Source organism: Dermacentor silvarum, chromosome 5 (assembly GCF_013339745.2).
Source record: "Dermacentor silvarum isolate Dsil-2018 chromosome 5, BIME_Dsil_1.4, whole genome shotgun sequence".
Lineage (NCBI taxonomy): Eukaryota > Metazoa > Arthropoda > Arachnida > Ixodida > Ixodidae > Dermacentor > Dermacentor silvarum.
In genome coordinates this window covers 78,438,558-78,465,617 of record NC_051158.1, presented here as the reverse complement: position 1 = coordinate 78,465,617, position 27,060 = coordinate 78,438,558, and the positions used below count along the sequence as shown (strand labels likewise).

Here is a 27,060-nt window from a genome sequence, read left to right as displayed (position 1 = left end):
CGATTACTGACACCTCTAAGAAGGACATATATCACTAAGAAGGACGTATATCCTTTGATACGCATAGATGATGGCCCTGACTGCCACCACGGAGCGAGTTATTTTTAGTCCATCGACCTGCGGTGTGGCTGTTGGCAGGTTGCCGTAGATCCTAGGGACCGCGAGAGGACCGCTTTTGTGACATCTGACTAGCTATATCAATTTAAAATTATGCCCTTCGGTATATGCAATGCGCCAGCCACATTGGAGCGCATTATGGATTCGCTCCTTCGTGGCGTCAAATGGTCGACTTGCTTATGTTACCTAGATGACGTTATTGTTTTGTCAACGACATTTGACAGCCATATTCAGCCCTAGTAGGCCATCCTCCAAATGTTCCGAAGCGCCGGTCTTCAGCTTAACTCATCCAAATGCCATTTTGGTCACCCCGAAATAACAGTGCTCGGCCACCTTGTTAATGGTGTCGGAATCTGACCTGACCCAGAAAAAATTCGGGCCGTTAAGCATTTCCCTGCACCTTTCTCAACTAACGACGTTCACTCACTTCATTGGCTTATGTCCATACTTTCGTCGCTTTGTCAAAAATTTCGCTGACATCGCCCGTCCGCTCACTGAGCTTCTCAAGAAAGATACACCATTCGTCTGGGGTCATCTAGAAGCTCATGCATTTCCTGTGCTTATCCGCCTGCTTACGACTTCTCCTCTGTTGGCGCACTTCTACCCATCTGCTTCTACGGAAATTCGGACGGATGCCAGTGGATACGGAATCGGAGCCGTCCTTGCCCAGCGCCAGCATGGTCGTGACTGCGTCATAGCGTACGCCAGCCGCCTGCCCTCTGCCCCAGAACGCAATTACTCAATCACCGAGCGTGAATGCCTTGCCCTTGTTTGGGCCATCTGCAAATTTCGGCCATACCTCTTCGGCCGCCCATTCACGGTAGTCCACCATGCGCTCTGCTGGCTTTCCTCGCTAAAAGATCCTACAGGCCGTCTCGGACGCTGGACTTTGCGATTACAAGAGTACTCGTCTTCCGTCATGCACAAGTCTGGCCAATTACATCAGGACGCGGACGGCCTTTCCCGTTATCGCGTGGATCCACCCGACCGCACCAACCCTGACACCGATTTCTGTGTCCTTTCTATATCTCAGTTCTTTCATTTCGGCGATGAACAGTGACGTGATCCGGCATACGTTCCATTATCAACCATCTCATTCCGGGGCCTTCGACGAGTCGCTCCGGATGTTTAACTTACATAATTTAACTTAATACCGCCGCAGTGTATGCCCCGAAGGCCCTGAGCGCTTGCTGGTGGTACCCTCCCACATGCGTACTACAGTCCTCCGGCAGCTTTACGACGAACCTACAGCAGGTCATCTTGGTGTAACACGCACTTATGATCGCGTGCGGCGTCGTTTCTTTTGTTTGGCCTGGGATTTATCGCTCCGTACAGAAGTATGTTGGTGGCTGCGAACTGTGCTAGCGACGCAAGAGACCACCGACGCTTCCCGCCGGCCTTATTCAGCCTATCGATGTCCCAGCAGAGCTGTTCTTCCCCGTCAGCCTCGATTTGTTCGGACCTTTGCCTACATCAGCATCAGGGAACAAATGGGTCGCTGTCGCGACGGACTATGCCACGCGTTACGCTATTACGTGCGCACTTCCAACCAGCTGTGCTACCGATATTACCGACTTCCTTCTTCACGATGTTATTCTGCATCACGGAGCGCCTCGTCAATTGCTCACCGATCGCGGTCCTTACTTCGATGACCATCTACGTTCATGTTTCACAAAACACAGTCACCACCGCCTATCACCCTCAGACAAACGGTCTCACCGAACGCCTGAATCGCACCATAACCGACATGCTCTCCATGTACGTTTCTGCCTACCACCACGACTGGGATGCTACATTACCCTTTGTTACATTTGCCAGTAATTCGTCACGGCACATAACGGCAGGTTGTTCACCGTTTTATCTTATTTTTGGCCGGGAACGGCCCCTACCCATGGATACTTTACTACCAGCCGCTCCACAACAACCATCGGAGTACGCACAAGATGCTATCGCAAGGGCGCACGCTGCCGCGTAATATCGCACGCGACCGCCTTCAGATGTCACAGCTGTCACAGAAGAACCATTATGATTGCCGTCACAAGGATGTATATTACGCTCCTGGATCCTTAGAGCTCCTCTGGTCGCCAACTCGGCACGTTGGTCTCTCAGCGAAGCTTCTACCACGTTACCACGATCCTTATCGCGTTCTGCGCCAAGTTACCGACGTGACATATGAGATTGCACCGGCAAAGCCAATGTTATTATCTGCGGCGGTACAGACTGACGTAGTTCATGTTGCCCGGCTAAAGCCGTATAACCCGACCGCTGATGCTGCGCTCTGACGTGCCCGCATGGTGCGCGTGTTTTCGCCAGAGGGGTAACGCCGCGAGACAGAAGAAGGCCGTCAGAAGCAGAGGTCAGCACCAAGTCGGCACCGAAGAAGAGGAAGTAGAGGTTGCTGCTCGCCATCTTGGCTGGTTGCTGTTGCGCCTATGCTACTCGCCTGTAAATATTTGTAAATATACGTTTTTTGTGCAACAATAGGGAATGACCCGGTGACGGAAACACCGGCGCAGAACCGTCAACATGTAATAGAGCCGGGAAATTAAATAATGAGCAGTAAGACTCTTCGGAAAATTCTGCGAATTGGCTTATTCATATTTTAATTACTGCACTTTGGAATAGAATCCGAGAGGCTACAGTTGGCTTCAGTCAACCTAGAAAACAGGGTATCTTTAGAGCGGGGCATTCAACCTTAAAGCTTGTCCACCTCAATGATCAAGTTAAGTTCGTGGACTGTAACCACCCCCTCGATATGGTCTGTATAGCGTGAGAAGTTACATACGATTCAGAAGAGATACTAATATCCAGGGAGGCGTTGAGTAGTGAAAGAATAGAGAATAAGCACATGGGACTGTATACAACATTTACAAGGACTCTATAGCTACAGCAATCCTTAAATAAAAATGAGCAACAAGAGTTGAATATAGTGTCAGGCAAGAAAAAAATAACTTCATTTTTATTTTTTGGCTCGCTCGCAAGAAGTATTGAAGATCCTAATTTGGGAATGATGTGACATTCGCTTAAACAAGGACTGTCTCAAAGACCTGCACCATGTAGATGACATTGCCCTGGTCTCCAGCAAAGAGATAATTTTCAAGAAATGACTGAGATATTGAACCGGCAAAGGCTACTGTAGGTGTAATCGAAAACGTATCTGCGAAATCTAATATTCAATAGCCTAAGCCACTAGCCACAAATAAGGGAACAAAACAAGAAACAGGACGATTCTGAGCAGCTTTCGGCATATTCCTGAAATGGTACATTAGATGTGCGCGCGTCCTCAACTGGATTTATTACGTTGTGACGCAGTATGCAGTAAGAGCAGCACTGAATAAGACCTGATGATGATTTTATTTTGCATTTCTAGTGCTTTTAAAGAAGTTAGAGAAGAAGGAAACAGGAAAGAAAAAAATTCTTCTCCCCAATTTGCGTTCTAGCCTCCAGCAGAGGAGTAGCAGTGAGAAGAGTCCATCGTGGCATTTTTAAAACAGAACGTGCTGCCACTCACAAACGAATTGGCCCGGAACAGTTAAAAATAGATTGACACGTTACCGCAATACATCCCGTAATTCGTTTTTCATCACGGCGTCCTTTAATCTGCCTTTGTTATTGTGTACTAGAGCCGTCCAGGGCTCGTACTGATTGTTTTGTGCACAAGGGGAATACCGTAGTGCTTGAAAAAAATTTCTGCCTCCATTCTACGGTTTGAAAGTGTATGTACAGAGAAGCTGTTGCTGACGTCACACAAGCGCCACCAACACAAGGCGTTGCGCAGTCGAGATTAATGTAGCGTCCGCGACCTTGTTCGTGCCCTTTCCAGCTGGTGCTTCAACACCGCGGTGCACGTTTGCGGCGTCCATACGCTTCCGCGTAACCCGCGTTCGCGACGTGAACGTCGCTGTAATTTTTTAACAGTCTTTGCTCTGATTTCGCATACGATCGCAGTACACTCTGCGCAACCGATGCAACGGACAGAGCACCCACTCATCAAAGACAGACACATCGCGTGCACACGTTCGACACGCGCGCACGCAGGTGTGTCGGAGTGCATGCAGCGTATATCCTCGTTCTAGTAGACCCTCCGCCTGGCGCAAGTGCGTTATTGAACTCATTTAATTACTCAAAATTAAGTGCGTCACAAAAATTGTAAAGTACGACTAACACACAACTTGCAGACATGATAGCATCAAATCGTATTTTAAAGATAAAATAGAATTCTGTTAGACGGAAGCTCAAAATTACACTAGCTCTGGAGACATACATTTTTTTTTGTCGACGCGACGGTGTACACACACGGACGCAGTAAATTTGCCGGGGTAGCCATATACAGCTTCGCTATAAAAGACAAATAGATAATTACGATGGAAAACTGCCTACACAGTCCGACCAGCTCAGGAGCAGAGTCCTACGTCCACATATTGATAATGCTGAAGTATTTACTGAGACGGTAACACTTAGCCTCTCCGTTGAAGGATTTCTTCGGGACGACAAAGTGCCAACGTGTATACCAACCTGCGATCTTGTAGAATGTCGTGAACCAGTCTGTGATGTGCATCAACTGGCTCGAAACCCTTCGCGTCCGCTCCAATAGGGGGCTCCACACGAAAGCCGCTGCTCTGGTGGAGCCTTCCCAGAGAGAAAATTTGGTTCCACGCAGAGGCCAGTTGAAGCTTCGACTCGAGTGGAAGCCGAACGGAGTTCCACCGTTGTCGCTTGTAAAGAGCGTGACGACGTTTTCCAGCATTCCGGTTTCCCCCATCGTCTTGAAGACTTGTCCTACGGAATGGTCCATTGCATCTACAACCCCTGCATTACGAAATGTGTACACGCGTCGATCAAGGCTGCCGTATGGTGAACACGCAGTAATCTGATAACACGAAAGATTAAGATAGGTACAGATATCCGGGGACCTGTTCGTTATGTAACATTATATCATAAGAGAAAACGTATCGCGGCTCCATAATTTCGAAGAAAATGAGAATCAGTTGCTCCTTTATTGTGGAGCATATAGTGTGCCTGTATCTGTGTCTGTGCGCCTGGTGTTTACTGTGTTCGCGTATTCCTGGATCATTACTCAGAGGTAATGAACACCGCGTTCTTCGCGCTGACTCTGAGCAACCGTGCCATTTTGTACGAGTAATTTAAATCAAGGTTTATCAGCAAGCTTTGTTATCATTAGCTTTTATGCCGAGCTGCTACATCTAGGTTGAAAAAAATTGAGCAGATACAACGCCTGTGGGAATCTATGTTATGCGAACCATTTTGCAGGTACCTGGCTATCCAGAATTTTTCGGCGGTTCCGCAAAACAATATCAGGTGAACCAACTTGTAAATTGGGTACTTATGTGCGTGTGAGGACAGCAGCGCGACGGAAACCACGGTGTAGACAATCGTATGACGGCAATAGCATGATTTCTGCGCTGGCCGTTTGGCTAGAGCATATGACTTGGTGATTGTTGTGCTGTACATAACGAGAGAAAGACTAATTGTGGCGTCATCAGCGACCATGTGTTACGCAATCGCGCGTAAATATTGTCACTTCATGTGGTGCATGGTAAAACGACGATGGCATTTGTACTTCGGCTTGAAAGAATATTGAAGCTTGATTAGCTTGGGGTGATCATGAAATCTGTACAACGTCGTACAGTTTCATCGCAGCGTAAGCTGCTACGAGGTAAGTACTGGGCAAATGGGCCTGTCCCTGAGATAGTGCAGTCTAACACGGTACCTCAATGCGAGAGCTGTCACAAGGAAGGACGACGACAAAGTGGCAGCGGTGTGGGCGCGCCAAATGTTTCAAAAAGTTGGCTGGCTTTGGAACGAGAGAAGCAGTGCGTGCGATTGTGGCCTGGTTAGAGCAGTCGGCTGTAATGCTCGACGGCAGGAGGCTCGATTTCCACATCGGTCATACAGCATTTTATTTTTATTTTTCTTAAAGCGAGGCGACATAGGAACCTACCTACCTACCTAGCTACTACACAGTGCCATGAATGAGGCAAAGAATGCTGCGCATTAAAATGACATCCCGCTCTTCTAATGATTGGTGCATTGGCCATCTACGCTACTGCTCCTGTATAGCATTTTTCACGTAGTGGAAAACACACATTATCGTACTTAAAATAACACTACAGAAAAACACTAAATCAGTCTAGGGAGTGGTTAAATATTTCCTAAAATGTTTATTTTCTTTACTTTCATGATAAACGTTTAAATACAAGTAGAATAAAATAAGGCCGAACTTCCATTTTTTTACATATCGCGCTGAAACCTCTGTACGACACATTATTCAACCTATATTTTTTTTTTGGTCATCGTGGCAAATGAAACGTCTTTGGATCAAAGTGCAGTCTTTGGCTCCTTTATGATTACAATGCAGTGCATTTTTACTAAGAAAAAAGGATCTAGGCTCAAGCGGATTCCGTCCGAAAAGAGGTTTAGGTCAGGGGGCGCAAATGGCTCGCGTTCTGCTTGCGGGCGCAGCCGTTTGGTTCCAAGCCAAGCACAGGCAAGCCTTCGGTCCTTGCGTACCCATGAGTCCGCTTGAATCCCCTAATCTGTAACTTTATATCCATATGCCAGAAAGGTTTTCTTCAGCGTTGCAGAGGAAATATATACCACACGCTAATTTCATGGCAGAATTTTTCATACGAATACCTCGGTATTGATACAAGGCTCAGGATTCCTACTAAGTGGGTATGTACTGCAGCACTGACTGTTTTTGGAATCTGAAATGAAAACGAGCGCCTTGGGGCAACTAAATGTGAATTTAATTAGCCAAAAGTTCTTACTTATTTGGTTTTTCGATGTTGACACCTATGTGATGGAACCATATAAGCATAGCCTTAATGTCCTCAATATGCAGAATAAAGCTCCAGAAAGTAGCTACGAATACACTCAGCAAGGTAAAAATTAAAAATTATAAGGTCATTCTCACCTGCAAATATCTTCCTCTTTTCATCCTGAATGTAGGGAAACTTCTCAATGTTCTCCAATGGTGCCTGAAGTAGCTCAGGACCTGCTGTCCCGTGTGGTGCCTGGTAGCTTACAACTAAAAAGAGTGGCTAAGAAAACAAAAGGTAAGCAACTGCCTTTCCACTTGATACGTCATAAGCGTGCAGGACTGGCTCAGTCATTCATAGAGTTTGAAGACAACATAATTTAGCTATCTGCAAGCCAGAAAAACGCTTTCAAGGGCCTCTCACTGCCCTGGCCCTGCAAGTTAGGCAAAGCCTCAAGCCGGGATCCGAGCGTTGTCACTCTGCTATGTGGTCTTCTGCTACCCGAGCTGCGTTTTTCTTTCTGTTACGGCTGTACCCATATCGTTTCTTTCCTGTGTCATGCACCATGGCTGTGTCCGTTTGTATCCGATACTCTCAGCCTGCCATTGTGTTTCCATACTTCCTAAATACTACGGTAATGGTAAACAAATCACCACGCCTTACGCGTAGCGGAACCTCGTTTCATTTTTTTTACTGTGCTCTGTCTCTTTTCGACAACTTCCTTCCGTCGACGGTAGGCCACATAAAGTGCCTTAAATCAGGGCCAGATCTTCCGCTACTATAATAAAATGCCCTTTTTCTTTCACGGCTGAAAGCTGTCTCCCATCGGCTTATCCCATTCAGACGTCCGCTTAATGGGCATCCGTAGATACCTATTTCATCATCACAATGCTTGGTAACTCGCGGCGTGCGGGGGGTACTCGTGGGAAAAAAAACAGTATTCTCGTTCTCTTGCAACTAAGCTGACATATTTTCTCTGTTATACACGGCTGCGTCTTAGGACATCACAAACGCACTGAACCACGTATTGTCAAATGATTCTCGACTCGAAGCTCTTCGTCCGCTCCACCGAGTTGAGCGCAGCGCCACCCCTTAACTGAAGAACGCGATATGCTCCTCAAGAATTGCCTTGGAAAGTCAATGAAGCGTAGTGACCACTTTCTGTCGAAAGGTGGCGTTGCCATCCGCTTTCTTCAGTCGAGGTGGAGTGGTTACCTGAAGTACGCTCTAGAAAACAGTGGTGAAACTTCAAAGGGGGAATGTATAGCGCCAACGCGTGCATTATGCAAAGCGTCAAGCCATATGGCTACGTCACCTACTAGACACCTACTAGAACTTGCTCCCCAGTGTAAAAGAGCAGCTGGTGCAACAAACCATAACGTTTGAAGTCCAGCAGTTTCACCTTCTGCCTGTTGCGTATAAGATACTGGGCTCTTTCTGTGTAGAGTGTTGTGGAATATATTCCAGAGTCGGACCACCTTGGCTCCGTGTTCAACCAGAAGTCAAGACCAGTATGGTTTTCCTGCGCAAGGAAGAGCAACTAAGTACGCGTACCGCAACTGTTATCTGAAAATATAAGAACATTACGCTTTCTTCATTTGGTTAGTTGTTGCAGTTACTCTACGCTACTCATTGCAGTATTTAGCAAAATGCCCAAGGGCACTGCCACTCTTTAAATTATAAAATGATAAAACGAACGTTCCCGTTTCGATTGCTCCACGCTACTAAAGTTATCCTTAGTGGATTTTTCGTGCCTTGCATATTGGCAATTGCACGACACTCAGGCCAGAATAGAGAGCTTCGTGAAATACGAATAAAATTATCTGCTGTACTGAAACGGTGTTTCTTTGCTATGTAAAGAGAAGACAGAAACAAATCGTCATCAAGAAACTGTTCGAAGTATTCAAACTCCCATATTAAAAGCCCAATTTTAGCATTGGGAAAAAAGACGCATTCCGCACAAATATGAGGATCAATGTCAGGCGGAGGTTTCTATGCAAGCGTAACCTAACGTTGATGATTGCGAATTTTTGTGCAAGTTGGCGCTAATGCAATTCGATGTTTATGTGAATTCAATGTGTGGCAACGCAGCAGACACAACTAGTTTCGCCAAGGCCTCCTAATCCATGGCACTCGATAGCACGCGAGAAGGTGGCTTCCAGTTGCGATAAAACCAGTGACAGATGCTGTCTTAGAATTTGTGGCGAGTCATGTATGTATATCTGTATTTGATGCGGCTCTAACAACTACTTCAGCCTAAATCCCCTGAAAAGGAAAAGGAACACCCTACATTCGTATATAGGTCCCAAGGGCAGCGCATTCCTTCTATCAAGATTTGTGGACGTTTGACGCCTTACATACCTACCTATCAGCAGTGGTATTCATCCAAAAATTTGTTCACGGCAACTGGCTTTTCTCCATTTCAGACGACATTGAGTCAGCAAGAAAATGCACGAAAAGGCAATGCCGGCACAGATCCTAATAGATTCGACTAAAAAGCTCAAGTGAAGCCGTGAGCCAATTGCAGGGCAAGGTAGAGGAACTTTAGGCCACACATTTAAACCAATGGAGGCGCAAAAACACCTCCACCAATTTCGTTGTGCATTTCACGTAAGCTTCATATATGCGATGCCTGTATTGCTGTCAGGGTGGCGTTTGAAAATAGTTAATTGAGTACGAAGTGTGTCCGCTGGAGAAATTATGCGTTGGAGGATGGCGCCCATATTTTTGTGGTCATTGTTCAAGCAAGGTACGCAGACAATCCGCAATGTTTTTGCATGAAGTAACATATCATAGCTGGTTCAAAGGTATTTTTAATTTCTTTCATGAAAGCCAAACTTGTCGCTTTCGGAACTCTCGGGAGATATATAATGTACTTGTATGCTCTCATCCGCGTGCAACATAACTGGTGCTTTCTCTGTATTTGCATTAACATAAATTAGCAAGTCTAAGCATTGTGTGCTCGACAGCTAAAGACAGCACCGTAATTATAATAAGTTATGCTCAACCTGGCTCGACTCTTGCGTAGGTATGTTCAGTTCCCTTAGGTTGGTTACAAACGGGTCTACGCTTTCGATGAATACTGATAGCTCTGAGTAATTTCTTCTGCTCTCTAATGAGCACACTTATATAGTCTGCAGGTCACACCAAAACTACTTTCGCCTCATTGAAGACGTACAAATGTGGCATTGTGGCTGTAGTAGTCCTCTTCTCCACAGTGGTAGCCATAAAAACTATCGAAACCTCGATAAGTGGGGGTGACGCTTTTCGTGTAGCTGCCAAGGTGCCACTGAAATGAAAAAAAAAATATTGCCAAGTTTTATGTGCCAAAGTTCCACAGTATGTTATTAGGAACGCCGTGGTGAAGAACGTGAAATTGTTTTAACTATTGGAGGTTGGCAAACGTGCACGCAATGTACGGTACACGACTGTATTTGCATTCCGATTCCACAGGAATGCGATGGCCATGTCCAGGCACGAACCCACGACCACGAGTTCAGCAGCGCAGCAGGAAAATTGACTCACAGAGGCGTCTACAGGTAGAGTGGAATGAGGTAACGCTGGCGGCGGCAATTCGTATCAACTTGCGGGTTTCTCCTGGCAATAAAGCCACAATCGCTCCGCATGAGTGTCTCTTTTGTCGCCACCGGGGTATGTTACCGCAGGTTCAGAGAACCAGTTGCAAGCGCCTTTTCATTTTGTAGGAAAGTGTAAAAGAGTTAAAAAATGAGTGTTTGGCCGCATGATTTGTTTTATTCGGATATTTATCAAAGCAAGAACGCCAAGTATCTCTTTATAATTTACGTACCTGCTGTTTTCTATGATTTCTTCCAGACAACAAGCCATGGCCAAGAAATGTTGATTTCTCACGTGGCAGCTCTCTTAAACCCTATCTGATTACACAGTGCAAATGTTCAATTGGTGTTCAGTTAGGTCTATTTTGTTTTCCTGCGTTTCTATTAGTTTGATTGGCAGCTGCCCCTTCTCCTTCCGCATGGCTCCAGAAACAATTTTTCCACGTGTGGACCATTTTAAGGAAGGCCAAAATCTGTCACGCTTTTTAGTCGGCTTTTATTCGGCCCTTAGCCTTTTTATTAATAAATTGGTTATGATTCTGATCGTCTATCTCACATAACAAGTAATAATTGACTCTGTTATCTCTATGTCACAGACAGGCCACGAAATCACGAAGAGTCGAGCTTAGCGCAAATAGCGATTCATTCCAACTTCCTGAGCAAATGCATCAGCTAGCAGCAGTCGGGGATTCCGTAATTGTAGCTCACCAGAAAGAGTTAACATCGAAAGTAGTATCTCGCGGGGATTTCAAAGAAATCGAAGAAACTGCGATAACAAAAACATAAGCGGCAACGGTCATTCAGTGCGGCCTCAACCGGCTGAGGAGAGCATACCTTCCCAACCAGGTGTGTTTCGTAGCCGAGATCCCTGAGGTACTCGGGCAGGATGCGCACGTCCAACGGCAGCCCCCAGGGCTCACCCAAGTCGATTGGGTAGTGGTGCATACCTAGTAGGACGTGTGATCAGAGAGAAAGAAAAAAACGTTTTGTGTATTTATGATTCGCCATACCTTAATGTTTTCTTCGAATAAACACGCAGCATTTTATAGCGAGTGGCTTCCTTAGGCTCGTGCGCCCGTGTTCGTGTTTAAACCTCTTTAGTCGGAACAAGGGTGCCGACGCAAAGGTGGCGCGCTCTCACGTTGCAGGTAACTGTAGCCACACCTTTAGATGCACGTGCTCTCTTCGTGCACTACCACCAGACGTGTGCTAGTTAGCGGTCCTGCTATCTATGGAATTACGCAATGAAAAACTAGCTCGACCTCAATATCTTCAGAAGGGTCGAAATTCGGCCGTCTTTGTGAGACATATTGCAAGTCAAGCGTGGAAGACAGGGACAGGCGGAGGGTGCAACACATGCGCATGTGCTGCACCCTCCGTCTGTCTCTGCTTTCGGCCCTTCACCTGCAGTACCCGATATCTTCACTGCAACATATATGTGTCGTCAAGTGCACCATTCCTTTATTATTGCAAATAACGTTTTTGAAGCGGTCGGTTAATCGCTTACACTGACATTCATCGTCGATGGTTTCTGCACAAATGCCTTGTTTCAAAACACACTCTTTATTTCTTTATATTAAGCGGCAGCAGGTGAGTATGGGTACACAAAAGGTTAAATAACGTCATGAGAACAGGCTGGCCGGATTAACTCTTTCCCTACCATGGGAAAATAGGTGTTTTGCATGTTACGGCACATGTTTTTTTTTTCCTGAAGGTACTAGTGCACTCAATATTTAATGCAATATATTAAAAGAAAGCCACATGAATGCACTTTTCATGCATAACAGTTTTATTAACGAGATTTATGTCATAAAAAGATATAAATTGTTAAAATCAAGACTGTGCGATAAAGTTTGTAAAGACATGCTTGTATCTACTAAGAAAAAGTGTTACGAATGTTATGAGATATACAAAATGTATCGCCGTCTATTAGGCCATATCTCCGAAAAAAATCAAAAATTTTCATAGGAACGTGTATTTCGCTACAAAAATTTCACTGCAAGCACTACAGTTGGGCGTGCTTGGCTGCGGCCGCCGATGTTCCGGGCTGGTTTGCGTCGTCAGTCGCTCTCAGACTCAAAGTCCGACGAAAAGTCAGCGTGCTTTGACTCACTGCTATTCGATGTATCGATATGATCAGCCGCAGAGGCAGCCGAATCGCAATATCTGAGATCTCCCGAAGCGCGCGCGCCGTTTCCGGACCCAGACATTTTTGCGTTCTGCTTTGACGATCGCGAAACTTCGGGGTGCGTTTAAAAATCACCGCCTCGCGGGAAAAAAGCGAACTGCTTAGAATACTAAAATATAGTTTTCCTCCTTCACATACGATAGCGCAGTATGTCCATGAGCGGCGCGGAAGGTCTCGAAAGCGGCGTTTCAAACCATCGATAGAGGGATAACCGTGCCCAATGGGCGCGGTACGGAAAGGGTTAAACAAAGAGCATGTCATTCAAAGGGCCTAAACCGCAAGCGTTCTATCAGAAAACAAGGTTGGTTCCTTCACTGCCGATCTCTTCAAATGGCAGGCTGCACAGTGAATTGCCTAGCTTGCTACCTAATTGAGTAAAAACCTCAAAATGAAGGCAAAACTTGTGTCAACGAAAGAAAAAATTGCTGGGTTTGTGCTTGAGGTTCTTCAACCAGAATATACATTCAAAGGGGTATAGATGTTTTGATGTTAGTTAAAGTTGTTAGTTGATGCGCGTTCTTATAACAGTTGAAAAGTGCTCCGTTGTTTCAGCGGAAGACATTACCATAAAGGTAGACATAAGCAGCATGATGATGATGATGATGATGATGATGATGATGATGGATGAAGCAGCATCGCTAAGAGAATATATATTTTTTAGGTAGCGCTTTCTTTCTTTAGTAGGTTTTTGAGGGATCAGCCTACGCCATGGGCACCTGCCAATATGCCATCTATCCTACCTTGCCTGGTGTCGTTAACGCCTGCTTAATTGGTGGAGGTGCAAAATGTTTGCTTCAAGAAAAAGTTATTGTGACTTATAATTTCAATTACATCAGTTTCGGGTATATATGATCGTTCTCGAAGTTGAGTCACTTTCAACTCCGTAAGCAAAAGAAATCACCTGTGCGTATCGGGTAGCGCCCACTCATGAAAGCTGATCTTGAGGGAGTGCAAGAAGGCTGGACATAGAAGTTGTTCAGTATTATCCCATCTGCCGCTAATGCGTCCAAGTTGGGTGTCGGGATTTGAGAAGACCCGTGAAAACTGACGTCGTCCCATCCCTGCATCAAAAGAACCGTGTATAAACGGCGTAGCGATGGTGGCATAGTCAGCTGAATATCTGTGGCTGTACGAACTACAATATATAAGGGATTCGCCAAAGAACACGTAAGGCTTGAATTTGGCCACATCAGTAAAGATAATGTGAGCGTGCGTGTTAAGCCAGCCCAGCCTAATCGTTTCATCAAAAAGGGAGGCACGCCAGCATGCAAATTCTGAAGACATTCTTGGCACTCGCTTCAAAGTGTAATGCGCTCAGCATGAGCCAAGGGTCTGCTGAACAGTGGTGCGTTATAAGCTCGTAAAACGTATTGCGGCGCTGTTCTATGCTGGCACTCGTTACGCTCGGCATTCATTATATTTGCTGCTAACTCTGCAAAGCTTTGAGTCTGACTGTTATTTCCACGCATATGTTGTGGAAGGTTATGTGAAACAAGAGACCAGCTGTATTCACAATACTACGATTAGCTTAGTGTCATGTTTCAGCAGAGGTGGCAGCCGTAAGAAGTCGAAAATTCGTCTCCATCTGTTGGATTGAGCGCTACGATCTTCCCTCAGGCGTGCATGCAACAAATGTAACCCCTTCCGCTTCGTACTTCGAGGCCTTGTTGATGCCTTAAAGTAACCAATATTTGGGTGGTTGCCGTAGATATACCAGCCCATGATGCAGCATGACGACGCGGTATGTTGAGCCGAAACTGTAGGGGAGCAAGCGTCGTCACACGGGCGTTCCGGGGTTCACTGTCATGCAAACAATGATCGAGTGCACCGAACGTTATTCTCACTGCACGCTACGCACATCAACAGAAAACAAGGAAACACCGAATCTTCAAGGACTGAAATGCTATTTGCTCAAAACTATATATATATATATATATATATATATATATATATATATATTACAGACAGAACTTGCGTATTTGTGGAGGGCAAGTAAGTCAGTTTATTTTTCCGCATTTTTGTAACCAAACCACTGCATCAGAGACGTCGTTATGACGTCATTGATTTGACGGTGGTATCGCGTAGTACTTGGATTGTTTGTGTATCCCATAGTTACTTGAACATTATTGCATTCTTTACTGAGTTCTGAAGGTGATTTCTTTTTTATTATTTGTCAAACCATTAGTAGTCCTCAGCTCAGTTTTAATATATGGGAGTTACTTTAGAGGCAACATCGAAGCAAGCTTATTGCGTTTTTTTTTTTCAGAGCTCCTTCTGGGTTACTAATGCTACACTTATGCGGTATGACCAGCCAATCGTCACTTAGAAAAGCACTGACCAAGTTAATGTTTCTCCGTTCACGGCGGCCGCATTTCGATGGGGGCGAAATACAAAACAGTTTCTGTGCCGTGCATTGGGTGTGCGTTAAACGTCCCCATGTGATCAATATTTCCAGAGTCCCCTTCTATGGCGTGCCTGAAAATCAGATCGTGGTTTTGGCATGTAAAACTTATGAATTTCATTTTATTATTTTTCTCTTGTGCGTTTAATATATGAGTCATGTACAGCTAATAAAACTACAAATAGCGTTAAGGCATGATGAAAAAGATTACTTTCCATGCATGGAAGAAAAATTTACAGAAGGCCGAATATACAACCTAAACCAGCCCGTATTCAAAATTTTCAAATTACTGTTTTTGTCATGACCGGCGCCCACACGCCAGCCACTTATAAAAGCGATGAGCATGATTCTGAGTCAATCGCTCTCTCTATGGCCAGTCATCGACAAGATCTGATTAAGAGAAGTTTTGTGCATATATACCAGTACTGGTTCATTAAATTGCACCCATTAAGGATACACATCGGTTTCGTGATGGCTTGTTACGTAGCTTGATTTAGGAACTCCTCTTCTGTCCCGTCGCTCAATACATAAAACTATTCCGAATTTGATTTCACACGAATATGATATTTGCTGTGCGTTTAGATGTCTGTATTTCATATGACCAGAAAACTGCGCTATCGTCCCATTATTGTGCATAGTTTAATGGCGCGCCGTTTTTCCGAGACACAAACCAAACGCTCTCCTTTAGAATCTTTCTTTGTGTGTTTTATGAATATTCTTGCTCGCTGAGTGCAAACATTTTGTTTTTGGTTTGTTTTCCATACCACGGTTTTACAGAGTGAGACTATTCTGGTATCGCAGGTAGCGACGGAAAGTTCCCATGTCGCCCACACAGCGCTCTTTGACTGTGCATTTAGGATAGCAAGGCTGCTATAACGCAACGCTATTGAAAACTTTCTATTCTGAATTTTCACTCAGGCCTCTCCGATTGTAAAAAAAAATGTTTGGATCATCCCCACTTTGCCTGTCTGTCATGCGATGCCCCGAAAACATTTTATATGACCGGTACACACTGATTATTCTCGATTACAACAAACCAAAAAAATTATTTCTTTATCGACGCCTTCTTTGCCATTAGCCCTCCACTATTGGTCAAAAGCCTTCGGGCTGCTCTCACTTCGCCTCTCTGTCAGGCGACGTTAGAAAACCGCGAAATCTCAGGGCGTCAAAGTGACGTGTAAGCGTTAAAGATGCATTAATATGCCGAACAAAACTGAATGACTTTTTTAATAACCGGAGAATAATAGCCCCGTTCCAGAATAAATAGAAGATGGCTGCCCGCTGATCGATCTAGCACTGGCTACTCTAAGCTACCGGGGAGCATGGATTTATTTGCTCATATTAAACATTTTTGCACGGCAGTGTACGCTATCGAGCCCTTTTGACATTTACACGACCATCGCTCTGCCAACTCTCTTTCGCTGAGGATCTGTTTTAGCGGCATTTTTAACCCTCCGTTGCCCGCCGCCATGATTTTCGACCACCCACTGCAAGCTAAGCAAGGGGAAGCGGACCAATCGCAGACGCTGACACCACCCTCCTCATTTGGTTATCTAGTTTCACTACGCTTGCTCGGCCCCCCGAAACCCTCTCCCCTTCAGCGTGTGCCTCGTCTCTTGTGAGCGAATTAGACAAGAAAAAGCGCTGAATGTAGGTAATTCCACTTACTTTGAAAGCAAACGAAAATGACGTCCTATAAACGAGGAGAGCGTTTGAGTGGGCTCTTCAAACAACGCCGCAGGTTACCGCCCAGTGCTTGCATCAGTCGTTACGTAAATTTGGCGCCAGGAGATTAGCATAAAAACATTTTGGAACAGTTTTGCTTCATAGGCCCAAGGCTATGTCTTAGTTAGGAGACGCTCTATTCCTCCATGCACTATATTTCTTTTTGCCTTTTTACAGAAGAAGCGGTATTTTCGAGGTCTTCCGCTGTCTTCGGCAGCACGGATACAACTGAAATTACGTGATCGCCTAACACGGCACGTGGCCTGCCTACGCCTGGCTGCTTTAGGCCTAGCGGGTAGACGCTTCTGAACCGCTTGGGGCGCTATAACGTAAAATGATTCCAAACTGTTTTGATTCCAAACTCCTGACGTCAAATTTACGTAACCACCGACGCAAGCAACGGGCGGTGACCTGCAGCGCTGTCTCAACAACCCAATCAAACACTCTTCTCGTTTATAGGAGGTCGCCTTTATTTGCTTTCAAAACCAATAACATTGTCTACACTACACTCAGTGGTCTTTCTTATCTAATTGGCTGACAAGAGGCGAGGACCACGCTCTAGTGGAGAGGGTTTCGATGGGACCGAGCCAGCACAGTGAAAATAGATAACCGCATGAAGAGGATGGTGCCGGCTTCTCCGATTGGTCCACTTCGCCTTACTTAGCTTGCGGTGGCTGGTCGAAAATCGCGGCGGCGTGCAACGGAAGGATAAGAATGCCGCTAAAACGGATCCTCAGCAAGGGAGAGTTGGCAGAGCGATGTCGTATGCATGCCGAAAGGGCTTGATAACGTTTTACTGCCACACAAAAAGGTTTATCATGCGCAAATAAATACATGCTCACCGGCAGGTGCGAGTAGCGAGGGCCTGAGCGATCGGCGGGCAGCTATCTTCTATTCCTTTCGGAACGGGGCAGTCTGTGGCTATTCAGAAATTTTTCAGTTTTTTTCGGCATATTAATGCATTTTTTTTCGCGTACACGTCACTCTGACGTGGTGAGTTTTCGCGGTTTTGTGAGGTCACGTGACAGACAGGCGAAGTGGGCGTAGCCAGAAAACATTGGACCAATAGCAGAGTGCTAATGGTGAAAAGGCGTCGAATCAGGAATGATTATTTTTCCTTTGTGCGGTTTAATCATGCATAATGCAGTGTGTGCACGTTATATCAGATGGGGAGGTATCGCGGTTTTCTTGACGTCGCATGACAGATAGGCGAAGTTGGGAGTGGCCTGAAAATGTTTTGACCAATCGTGAAGGCTGATTGCAGAAATTGGAATCAAAACAGTTTGGAATCATTTTACGTTATAGTGCCCTAGGTCTCTTCAAGCAAAGTAAATTGGCTTGTGGGCTCTTGCTACGCTTTATCTCGCCTCGGCAGCAAAGTTCAGGCCTTATATGGGTGATCTTCGTAAGATTGTTTTTCCATTTTCAGGGCTGAAGGCCTAGCCTATGGTCGCACACATGCAGCTCGCGATGTAACAGCAACAAAACGGCGGTGGCATCTGTCACCTCAACGGCAAAACACTGCGAAACATGCCAGTTGATGACAGATGGCGCCACCGTTTTGTTAAAGAAAAAGTGGCATCTTTTGAGATGTGTCACCGCAGACAACACGCACTTGCCATTGCTTTTAAATCACGTTGTTTCAGGCATTAATGACAGAATATATGTTCCTCTTGCTCGTGCGTCAGCGCTGGAGGTCATCAAATCGAGTTTAGAAATATTTATTGAGTCCTTAATGCATTCTACATGCGTTTGTTTTTCGTGGCTAAACTTCACATTATTCTTCAGTAACGTGTCTGACAACTGTGCATGCCGGCGTCTAGAGCCATGGCTGCATCGACGGGAAATACTCCAATGAAGAGCTCTAGGTTGCACAACCAAAAAAATAAAAAACGCATGCCTTACAAATGACCGAGTACCGGCCTAAATAAATATTTTCTTGCTTCCTGGTTTGTAGCCTCGAGATGCATTCTTCATCCATAAATAATAAACATGTCATTGCTATATACTTGCAAGCCCTAGTTCTTAAATAGGCTTACAATCCCTAGTAGTTCCCCCCAATAGCTTTTGGGGGTGAACTACTTTGGTTCTGAAACCGATTAGACCGAATATTTGTATACTTTATTTTGTTTTTGTCTTCTTACTTCTTTAATCACAGCAGTTTATTTGTGCTGATTGGCATAGTCGGCCTTTATGTGGCTGGTTTTACCCTGCCTCATCACTAAATAAACAGCAACAAATAGCTCATTCCGTTCATTGCACTGTGTCAGCGTTTAAATGCCGCCTATATTTTGTTATGATTGCCTTAAAATGAAGATATAATGAAGTTCCAAAGCTTACCAAATCGTCGGCAATAAAAACCACAATATCAGGTTGCGCTTTACTTGAGTACTTTGCCAGTAGTGCCATGACTAGCAGAGCCAGGCAGGATAACCCGATGCCTCCTAACCTATGACAATAATAGACAGAATTGAAACTGTTAATGACGCAATTGTCAAAATAGTGCATATTGTTTCATGGCACCAAGTCCTAAGTGAAAGCAATACTATACATACATGAATTTTTATTAATGTAGTTTAATGTTATACAGCTACAACAGGCACACTCATCTTAGGCAGTGGCGCATCAAGTGTACGCGGCACGCGTATACCCGGCGTCTTGACGCGTCCACCCCAGCGTTCCGTCTTTCCCGTGCTACAGTGTACCCGTGCTTCCCTTCAGCGTCACTCATACTGAGGACGTGCAGAACCGCTAAAGATGGTCTTCTCAGACATATAAGCGCGCAGATTGACGCAGTATATGTAAACCGAAAGTGTCACGGGCACAGTGACATTATCATAAAAAACTTTTCGTCATAACTGGCAGATTGAAATTTCAAGATTTGGAGATATAACATAGTGTACATTAAAAAATTTTTGGTGTGAGTATATTCATACATTAGGGCATTATTAGGTTTAATACAGAATGTCACATGCACAGAGGTGATAAGCGGGAACCTTGAAGCAATATGTAATAAACTAGCGTCAAGGTGTGGTATGCGACACTAAAGAAGCTCGGGAAACAAGCTCCGCAAGGCTCCGGGGAGCCGGTAGGAAAGTGAGGGGGGGGGGGGGCGCATTTTACTCCGCGCGTTTTCGAAAATGAGGAACCGGAAAACAGCCATATAACCCCTTAACATTTTTGAACTGCGTGAAAAAACGACCACAGAGAGAGCATGAAACAAGGACAGGCGCAGTCCTTCTTTCATGCTCTCTCTGTGGTCGTTTGTTCGCGCACTTAAACAATGTTTGCTAATATGCACCAACTTGCCCAACAACAAGTTCTTCTAAAGTACCCCCTCAAGTTAGCCTAGTGTTTTCTTCCTTTTTTTTTTTTTTTTTTTGCTGTATACGAATGGATTACTCCGACACGGGAAGACCTCCCTGTAAGACTATAAAAGATAGATTATGGACAACACATTTTATCACTCTTATAGTCACTCTTGCAGTATCTCCATGAAACGGGCCTGCACGCTTATATTTAGCTTCATTGTGACGTTATGCCGCGTGGCGACCCAAGCGCAAAAAAAAAAAAACAATAAAGACGGAGGCAATTAGTGAGAATCTGTGTGTCTCCGTAGTCTCCGCAGCTTCGACAGCAGCACAACCAGTTAGAGGGGTGTGAATATTCGCATAGTTTCTGCTTATCGACTGTTATTTCATTTGAGAATTCATTAATTCAAGTTGTCCAATATTCGTTTCTTTCAGTATATCAGGGAAAAAATCGCTTATTGTAGTCTCGAGGGGGAGAAAACTATGGACCATTCCAAATGACTCTGCTGCAGGATAGCACGTTGAGCAGAGGCACCACTTTCTGAGCCAACGCACGGGGCTAATAACCTCTTGAATAAGCTCCCATCATTGGTTAAAATGGCCCGCTTGGAGCCAGCCTAAATGCAGTTTTATTTTGATGTATTATTTGCCCAGTATCGTTGTGTTTGCATCCACGCATTTAAAACAATTTACGTTGCTGTAGTATCCCACTCCTCTCCTTCATCGAACGGCACATTTTATTGCGATAGCAATTATATGGACACTCAAAAGCAGATTTCTGCCGTCGGCGTCGCCGTCGCCGTCGCCGTCGCCGTGAGGTTCCGTATGACGTCATTTGGAGAAGAAATCGTCGCCGCGCGCCGAACGCTGTATGTGCGAGTGAAAGGGCGCGAGGGGCGCGTCTTTCACGTTGAGTGAACGCACGGCGGAGAACAAACGCGCGTTCTGCGCCGTGCTCGCTTAAGGGCTGCAGAAGTAGGCGTCTCTTTTCTCCTTTACAATCACCATATATGTAGAGCAAACGCGCCTTCTTCTGACGCGCGAGAGGCCGTGGGGGAGGGGGAGGGAAGGGAGGCGACGTTTAGCTGTGGCACGAAGTGCCTATTTATATCAAAGGCTCCGGCAACAGTCACCAACGCCGCACGCATTTTGAGCGAACGCGGGCAAAACGCCGATGGCGTCGACAACAGTTCTGCGTGTTGCCGATGCTGCTGCATGTCTAAGTTTATAGAGCTGATAAAGCTAATATCATTACTCCGTATAGCTCTCTACAAGTTTGCTATCGCAATTGATGCTTCGCCTTTCAGGCGAAACTGCGACAACTTTTTTCTTGCAGCTGGTAACGTGCTTTCTTACGGTTATTGCCATGGCGAGTCAGATAATTGAAAGCAGTTTATCATACACAAGCTCCTCAGTTGTCCAGATGTGAAATTTTGAGCAGTATTACATGCATGCACGTGCCATTGTATATGAGACTGATTTCTTTTATTGCGATAGCAATTATATGTACACTCCAAAGCGGATTTCTGCCGTCGTCGCCGTGAGGTTCCGTATGACGTCAACGGTGATGAAATCGTCGCCGCGCTCCGGACGCTGTATGTGCGAGTGAAAGGGCGCGAGGGACGCGCGCTTTCACGGGGAGCGAACGCACGTCGGAGAGCAAACGCGCGTTCTGCGCCGTGCTCCCTCAGGGCTGCAGAATTAAGCGTCTCTTTGCTCCTTTACAATCACCATATATAGAGAGCAAACGCGACATTTTCCGTCGCGCGAAAGGCCGTGGGGGGACGGGAGGGAGGGAGGGGAGGAGACGTTTAGCTGCGGCACCAAATGCATATTTATATAAACACGTTGCGAGGCGAGAAGGTGGGTAAGATTTCCGACGCAGCTTGACGAGCGTCCCATTCTGATCTCGTCGAAAACCTCCGAGCCGCCCCCAGAGGCACCGGCAACAATCACCAACGCCACGCGCGTTCGGTGCGAACGCGGGGGCAAAACGTTGACGGCGTCGACAACAGTTCTGTGCGTTGCTGGTTCTGCTACATGTCCAAGTTTATACGGCTTATAAAACTAATATCCTTACTCCGTATAGCTCTCTACTAATTTGCTATCGCAATGGATGCTTCGCCTTTCGGGTGAAACTGCGACAAGTTTTTTTTTTTTTTTTTACCTAACAGATTCCGCACAAAGTCCATGCTTTTTTGCTGCTTTCGAAATGAGAAATTATACCACATTCGACACGAGATTCATTGGCCGTTTCTCTAGAATATTCATATTCGATTCGATTCGGAAATTTCACTAGACGAACACCTCTATTAATTTTCCTTTTGCTTCAGGTGTTTGGTGCTGGACTGGTAGTGAGCGAACTGTGGCGTGTGACCTCTGATGTCGAAGACAGCGTAAATTTACACTATTATACATGTTATACATACTTCTATTCTGTGGTAAAGAAAGAAGCCAGCATTACACATCTGCTTTAGTTTGCTGCTTTTTAAGAAGCATGTGTAAACATTAGAGCTTCTGAACGATGACCAAAGATGCTTTGTGCTGTACCCTGTATTGATCTTTCGGGCACACTTGCACGTGGCACGCAGTGTTGACCTTGCTAAGTGCGAACAAAAAAGTGAAACGCACGCACATTCTGACCCACGAATGATTTGTACAACTCAAAGAGCAATGTACTCTGCTTCGCTTTGGGTCAAACGTCCGCTGAACCGTGACTCGTAACAAAAACGGATTTCGCGTGCTGTTTACAGCCGGAATTACGGACCACTGAGAAAGAGACTCTATTCATTAGCGACCGCGATGTTTCAATAAGCCGTGCAGGTGAATTTGTCCATATTCCCTCGTCGACGACATGGTCTTTTCCGCTCTGGGTGTGTCCTCGTTTGCGTGTTTTGCGGTTTATCTAGCTTTGCTAATGAGTTGATTGAACAACAGAAAGGTGATTCAACAGAAATAGTGATCCTACGGAGCCCCTGAAACAAACGTACTGCCGCGGAGGACAAGGGACATGCGCAGCTTCAGACGTGCAAGCGTCTCTACCGAGGTGGCCGTAGTTACTAGCACATACCCGTCGTCTATCCCCATTCGCGCACAAAACACAACTTGTGAGTCGTAACAATATGCTAGTGGGGTTTGCCGTCTGGAGAAGTAGCTATCACCAGAATAGCGCAATCTATTGAACACTCATTATCGCCCTTGACGCTTCAACCGTTTTTGTGCCGAACCGGTAACGGTTGGCATAAGTTCATTTTGTTCAGGTTGAGTTCAGTTTCAAGCACGTTCTAAGAAATAGCGGCTCGGGTTGGGGTTCAGTTTCGGTCTAAATTCTGTTTTGGGTTTGGTTCGGGATCGGGTTCAGTTCTACCCACTGGTAACCTGTAGGTTGACTACTGTGTACTTCACAATGGGATCTATCTCAGCCCGCCGCAAAGATTCGCAGTGCAAAGATTCACTTGTTCAATCTTTCTTCCGCTATAGCATGTGCAAAGTGCGCAGGGGTCCCATGAAGAGAAATGTCGATGTAAACGAGCCCAGGAAGTTAGGTTAGTGGGTTTGAGAATAACATGGCGAACAGCGCCGGCGACACGACAGGAAAGGCAGGATACATGAGCTGGGCGTACTTACCAACCCAAGTGCGTAATTATGCCCTTTTACTGTATACTGAGTCCTCTTTCCTGCTTCCACATGGGGCACTTACCATTTAGAAATGGTGGCAATTGTAGACGCCTGGTTGTTCAAGGTGGTAGTTTTCATTGTTGTACATTTGCTGTTGCGGTATGGTAATGTCATCGTGCTATCGTGTCGGCCCGTTTACTGGACGCGAGCCGCCACACCAAGCTTGTCACTTTTGATATTACTCGCTTAGAGCACTTCACAAGTGTGACAAATGAATTTCTCTCATGCGGTGGAGCAGGACCCCGACGAAAATTCATATGCAGCTGTCAGTCAACCGTCGAAGCAACAGGTTATCTCGGCTCCGCTTTTGTAAAATTTTGTTATGAGGATGCCACACAAAATCAAAATATCACCGCATGCGTAGCAGCTACGCGTTTCAATCCAACTGCTGTATTCTTTCGTTTCATTTGGTGAAAACATAGTGTATAATAACAAAATTTAAATATATTTAGCAAATATTCTGGATAACGTGCACATGAACCCCTTACGAAGCTCTCGAGCTTCCCATGGGTGTCAAGAACGAATATTCAGATATTCGGAAGCACACCATGAAAAACGATTTCTGATGACCAACATGGAGACTCCTTCAAACGTTGAAAGCAATTCTAAAAAGGAAAACGTGCACAGCGAGGAATTTGACTGTATGACGTTACGTACTAAATGCTTTTAAAGAGCTGGTATTGGAACCGTCGTTTAAATTAGTTGATGGAACCAGTTATTCGACAGGTCATTACACAAAGTATACTGCAGACTTTCATATCTGCGTGGCTGCTAATTGCACCTTTTTATTTAAGCTTGAGTTTACTATTTTTATTTTATGAGTTCTGAATTGGACGTCTTGTGCAACAGACGGATTGTCCGTATTTCGGTAAGGGTGAAATGTCAAAACGCCCGTGCTTTGGGTGCACGTTAAAGAATCCCAGATAGTCAAAACTAATGCGGAGGCCCCCGCTACGGCGTGTTTTATGATCATATCGTGGTGTTGGCCCGTAAATCCCGAGAATGTAATTTTAGTTACTAAGTTCCTCCTCGGCAATACCGACTTGCAGCATCAATTTAGAGCACCTGCGTTGCCAAAGTAATGGCCCCAGAACTGAGTCCCGTGGTTTGTCAGGCCGACAAAATAATTCTGTTTGTCTAGTCGAAAAACCTTAATGAGAGAGCACTGCACTTCTGGCCCTCAACGTGGCGGCAGTCAGACAAAATTAGATTCCACAGAAGCATTTTCAGTTTTTAAAAATCAAGAAATAAGGAATCTGCAATAGATAGCCTCGTGTAATTAAAGAAGTTCAATGCCCCCACCCCCACCAGCCTATCCAGTGACAGTATAAACCGTAAAAATGAAACCTGAAAATAAAACTCCCAGAGAAACACTAACCATATAGCAATGGAAATCAGGAGAGGGACATTGACGTCTAGCATCTATTTTAGTTCTGCGCGGGGAAGTTGTACCAGACATATTCTGAAGTTTCACTGAAGCTATATTAGCCAAGCTTCGTCATGCGGGTATTTCATGCTCGCTGGTGACGCGAGAAACACTGCGGTACTATAAATCACTTAGCACTCCTAAATTCTTTCTAGGTGGTTAAATAGACGATTTTTGAAGGTTTTATTCACTTGTAGTTAAAAGAGAACTTATTGTCGACACACGAAAGCAACGGAAAAGAAAAAAGTTAAGTTTTATTGCACACGAATTGCGTTCCTTGCCGCAGTTTCACACAAATAGTTTTTCCTTTGTTACTCTAAATAAAGCAGATCTCAAAGTGAAACATGGATAGAAATAACTTTTTATGATTATTATCATTGTTTCTATCATCATCATCATCATCACTTTGACGGAAATTGTAAGAAACGACTGCGATAAATTTAAGCGCAGAGACGCAGAACACAAAATGTAATCCAGCGATGTCGAGTCTTTTTCGAGCAGCTATAATTACGGAACCGTGCAGCGTTCTTGATGCCATCTTTCATAGGCAAATGAAGTGTTTGACATGTTCAGCCTATTGTACAGAGTCGACCACATCTAAGGTGAACACCTCATTAGTATTCACGACATCATAGAAGCTGATGTTCAGTACATGATTCAAAAAATCATTATTGCGTTTATCGACACCTTGCTTACACATCGTATAACGAACATTTCACTCGTGAAGTAGAATAAACGCTGTAGATTTACCGGCTTAAAATACTAATGAGGTGTTCAGCTTAGATGTGGTTGACCCTGTACATGCAAACTGCTTTATTTGTGTTGCTGTTAAATCAAATCCTCAAACCATCGATCATATCCACGAGGTGGATTGGCCACACTGGAGTTGTATCCAGCAAAAGAGACAAAGAGGTATAACGCAATTAATGAAATACGAAATTTAAGCAACTGAAGCTTAAAGCCGAGACCCACATGGAGCGATTTTCTTGCGAAAAACTGAGCGAACGGCCGCGCGCGGCGTCCGCCCGGCGGCCGGCGGCTGTTCACCGTCGATCAAGGCGGGCTAGATATGTTCGCAGGCAGGTCAACCGCTCTCCAGAGTGGCGAATGAAGGCTATCAGCGCGGACCAATCAGGGCGTGGTCGCGTCCGACTTCCTGCCGCCGAATTTGACTCCGCTAGCCAGTCAAAAAGAACCTAGAGCGAACATAGTGGCAAAAACTGCGCGTATCGCGTACAATGATCAACTGATCACAGCCGTCCCGGCGCGACCAATATGGTTCAGTCGCAGAATAATTGTTCAGTTGCAGATACAAAACTATTTTTAAGTGAAGTTTTATAGGTTCGCAAGTTCCGGCGGTGGTGGTGGTGGTCGTGTCACGCTGAAAAGTGGGCCTATCCTGGCGATTGTGCAGAAAGTGTCCAAGCTCATTGTCACATACCAGGGACGAAAAAGAAAGAGAGAAAGGGAGGAATAAAGAGAGAAATAAACAGAGAGAAAGAAAGACTGATAGAAAGAGATAGAAAGAAAGAAAATCACCACGGAGGTCAGAGAAAGAAAGATAGAAAGAAACATGGAGAGACAGAGAGAGAAATAGTGTGAGAGGGAGAGAGAGAAAAAAAGAAAATCACGAAAATCAGAGAAACAAAGAAAGAGAAAAAGGAAGAAACAGACATAGGAAGAGAGAAAGAAATAAAGAGAGAGAAAGGAAGAGACATAAAGAGAAAGAAGATATAGAAAAAGAGAGAGAGAAAGAAGATCGCCACGAAGGTCAGAGAAAAAAAAAGAGAGAAATAGAGGGAAAGGAAGAAAGAGAGGGGAATGTAGATCCGATAGAAGACCAGAATAAATAAGAGA

The 27,060-nt window shown here is 45.1% G+C and overlaps 1 protein-coding gene across 2 annotated transcripts in view; it reads right to left on the bottom strand.

Moving 5' to 3' along the window:
- The window catches only part of LOC119454189 (arylsulfatase B-like), a 28,018-nt gene extending 4,037 nt beyond the window's left edge, over positions 1–23,981 (bottom strand). The window contains exons 1-8 of one of the 2 annotated variants that reach the window (XM_049668205.1): positions 23,800–23,981; positions 19,129–19,237; positions 13,564–13,723; positions 11,309–11,421; positions 10,078–10,188; positions 8,302–8,421; positions 7,055–7,181; positions 4,633–4,926 (exon numbers count right to left, since the gene is read on the bottom strand). In XM_049668205.1, coding sequence (XP_049524162.1) covers positions 4,633–4,926; positions 7,055–7,181; positions 8,302–8,421; positions 10,078–10,188; positions 11,309–11,421; positions 13,564–13,723; positions 19,129–19,237; positions 23,800–23,891 — 1,126 coding nt within the window. In that variant the 5' untranslated portion in view covers positions 23,892–23,981. The remainder of the gene's footprint in view (positions 1–4,632; positions 4,927–7,054; positions 7,182–8,301; positions 8,422–10,077; positions 10,189–11,308; positions 11,422–13,563; positions 13,724–19,128; positions 19,238–23,799) is intronic. The other variant, XM_049668206.1, reaches the window with a different exon arrangement.
- Between the last annotated feature and the right edge of the window lie 3,079 nt (positions 23,982–27,060).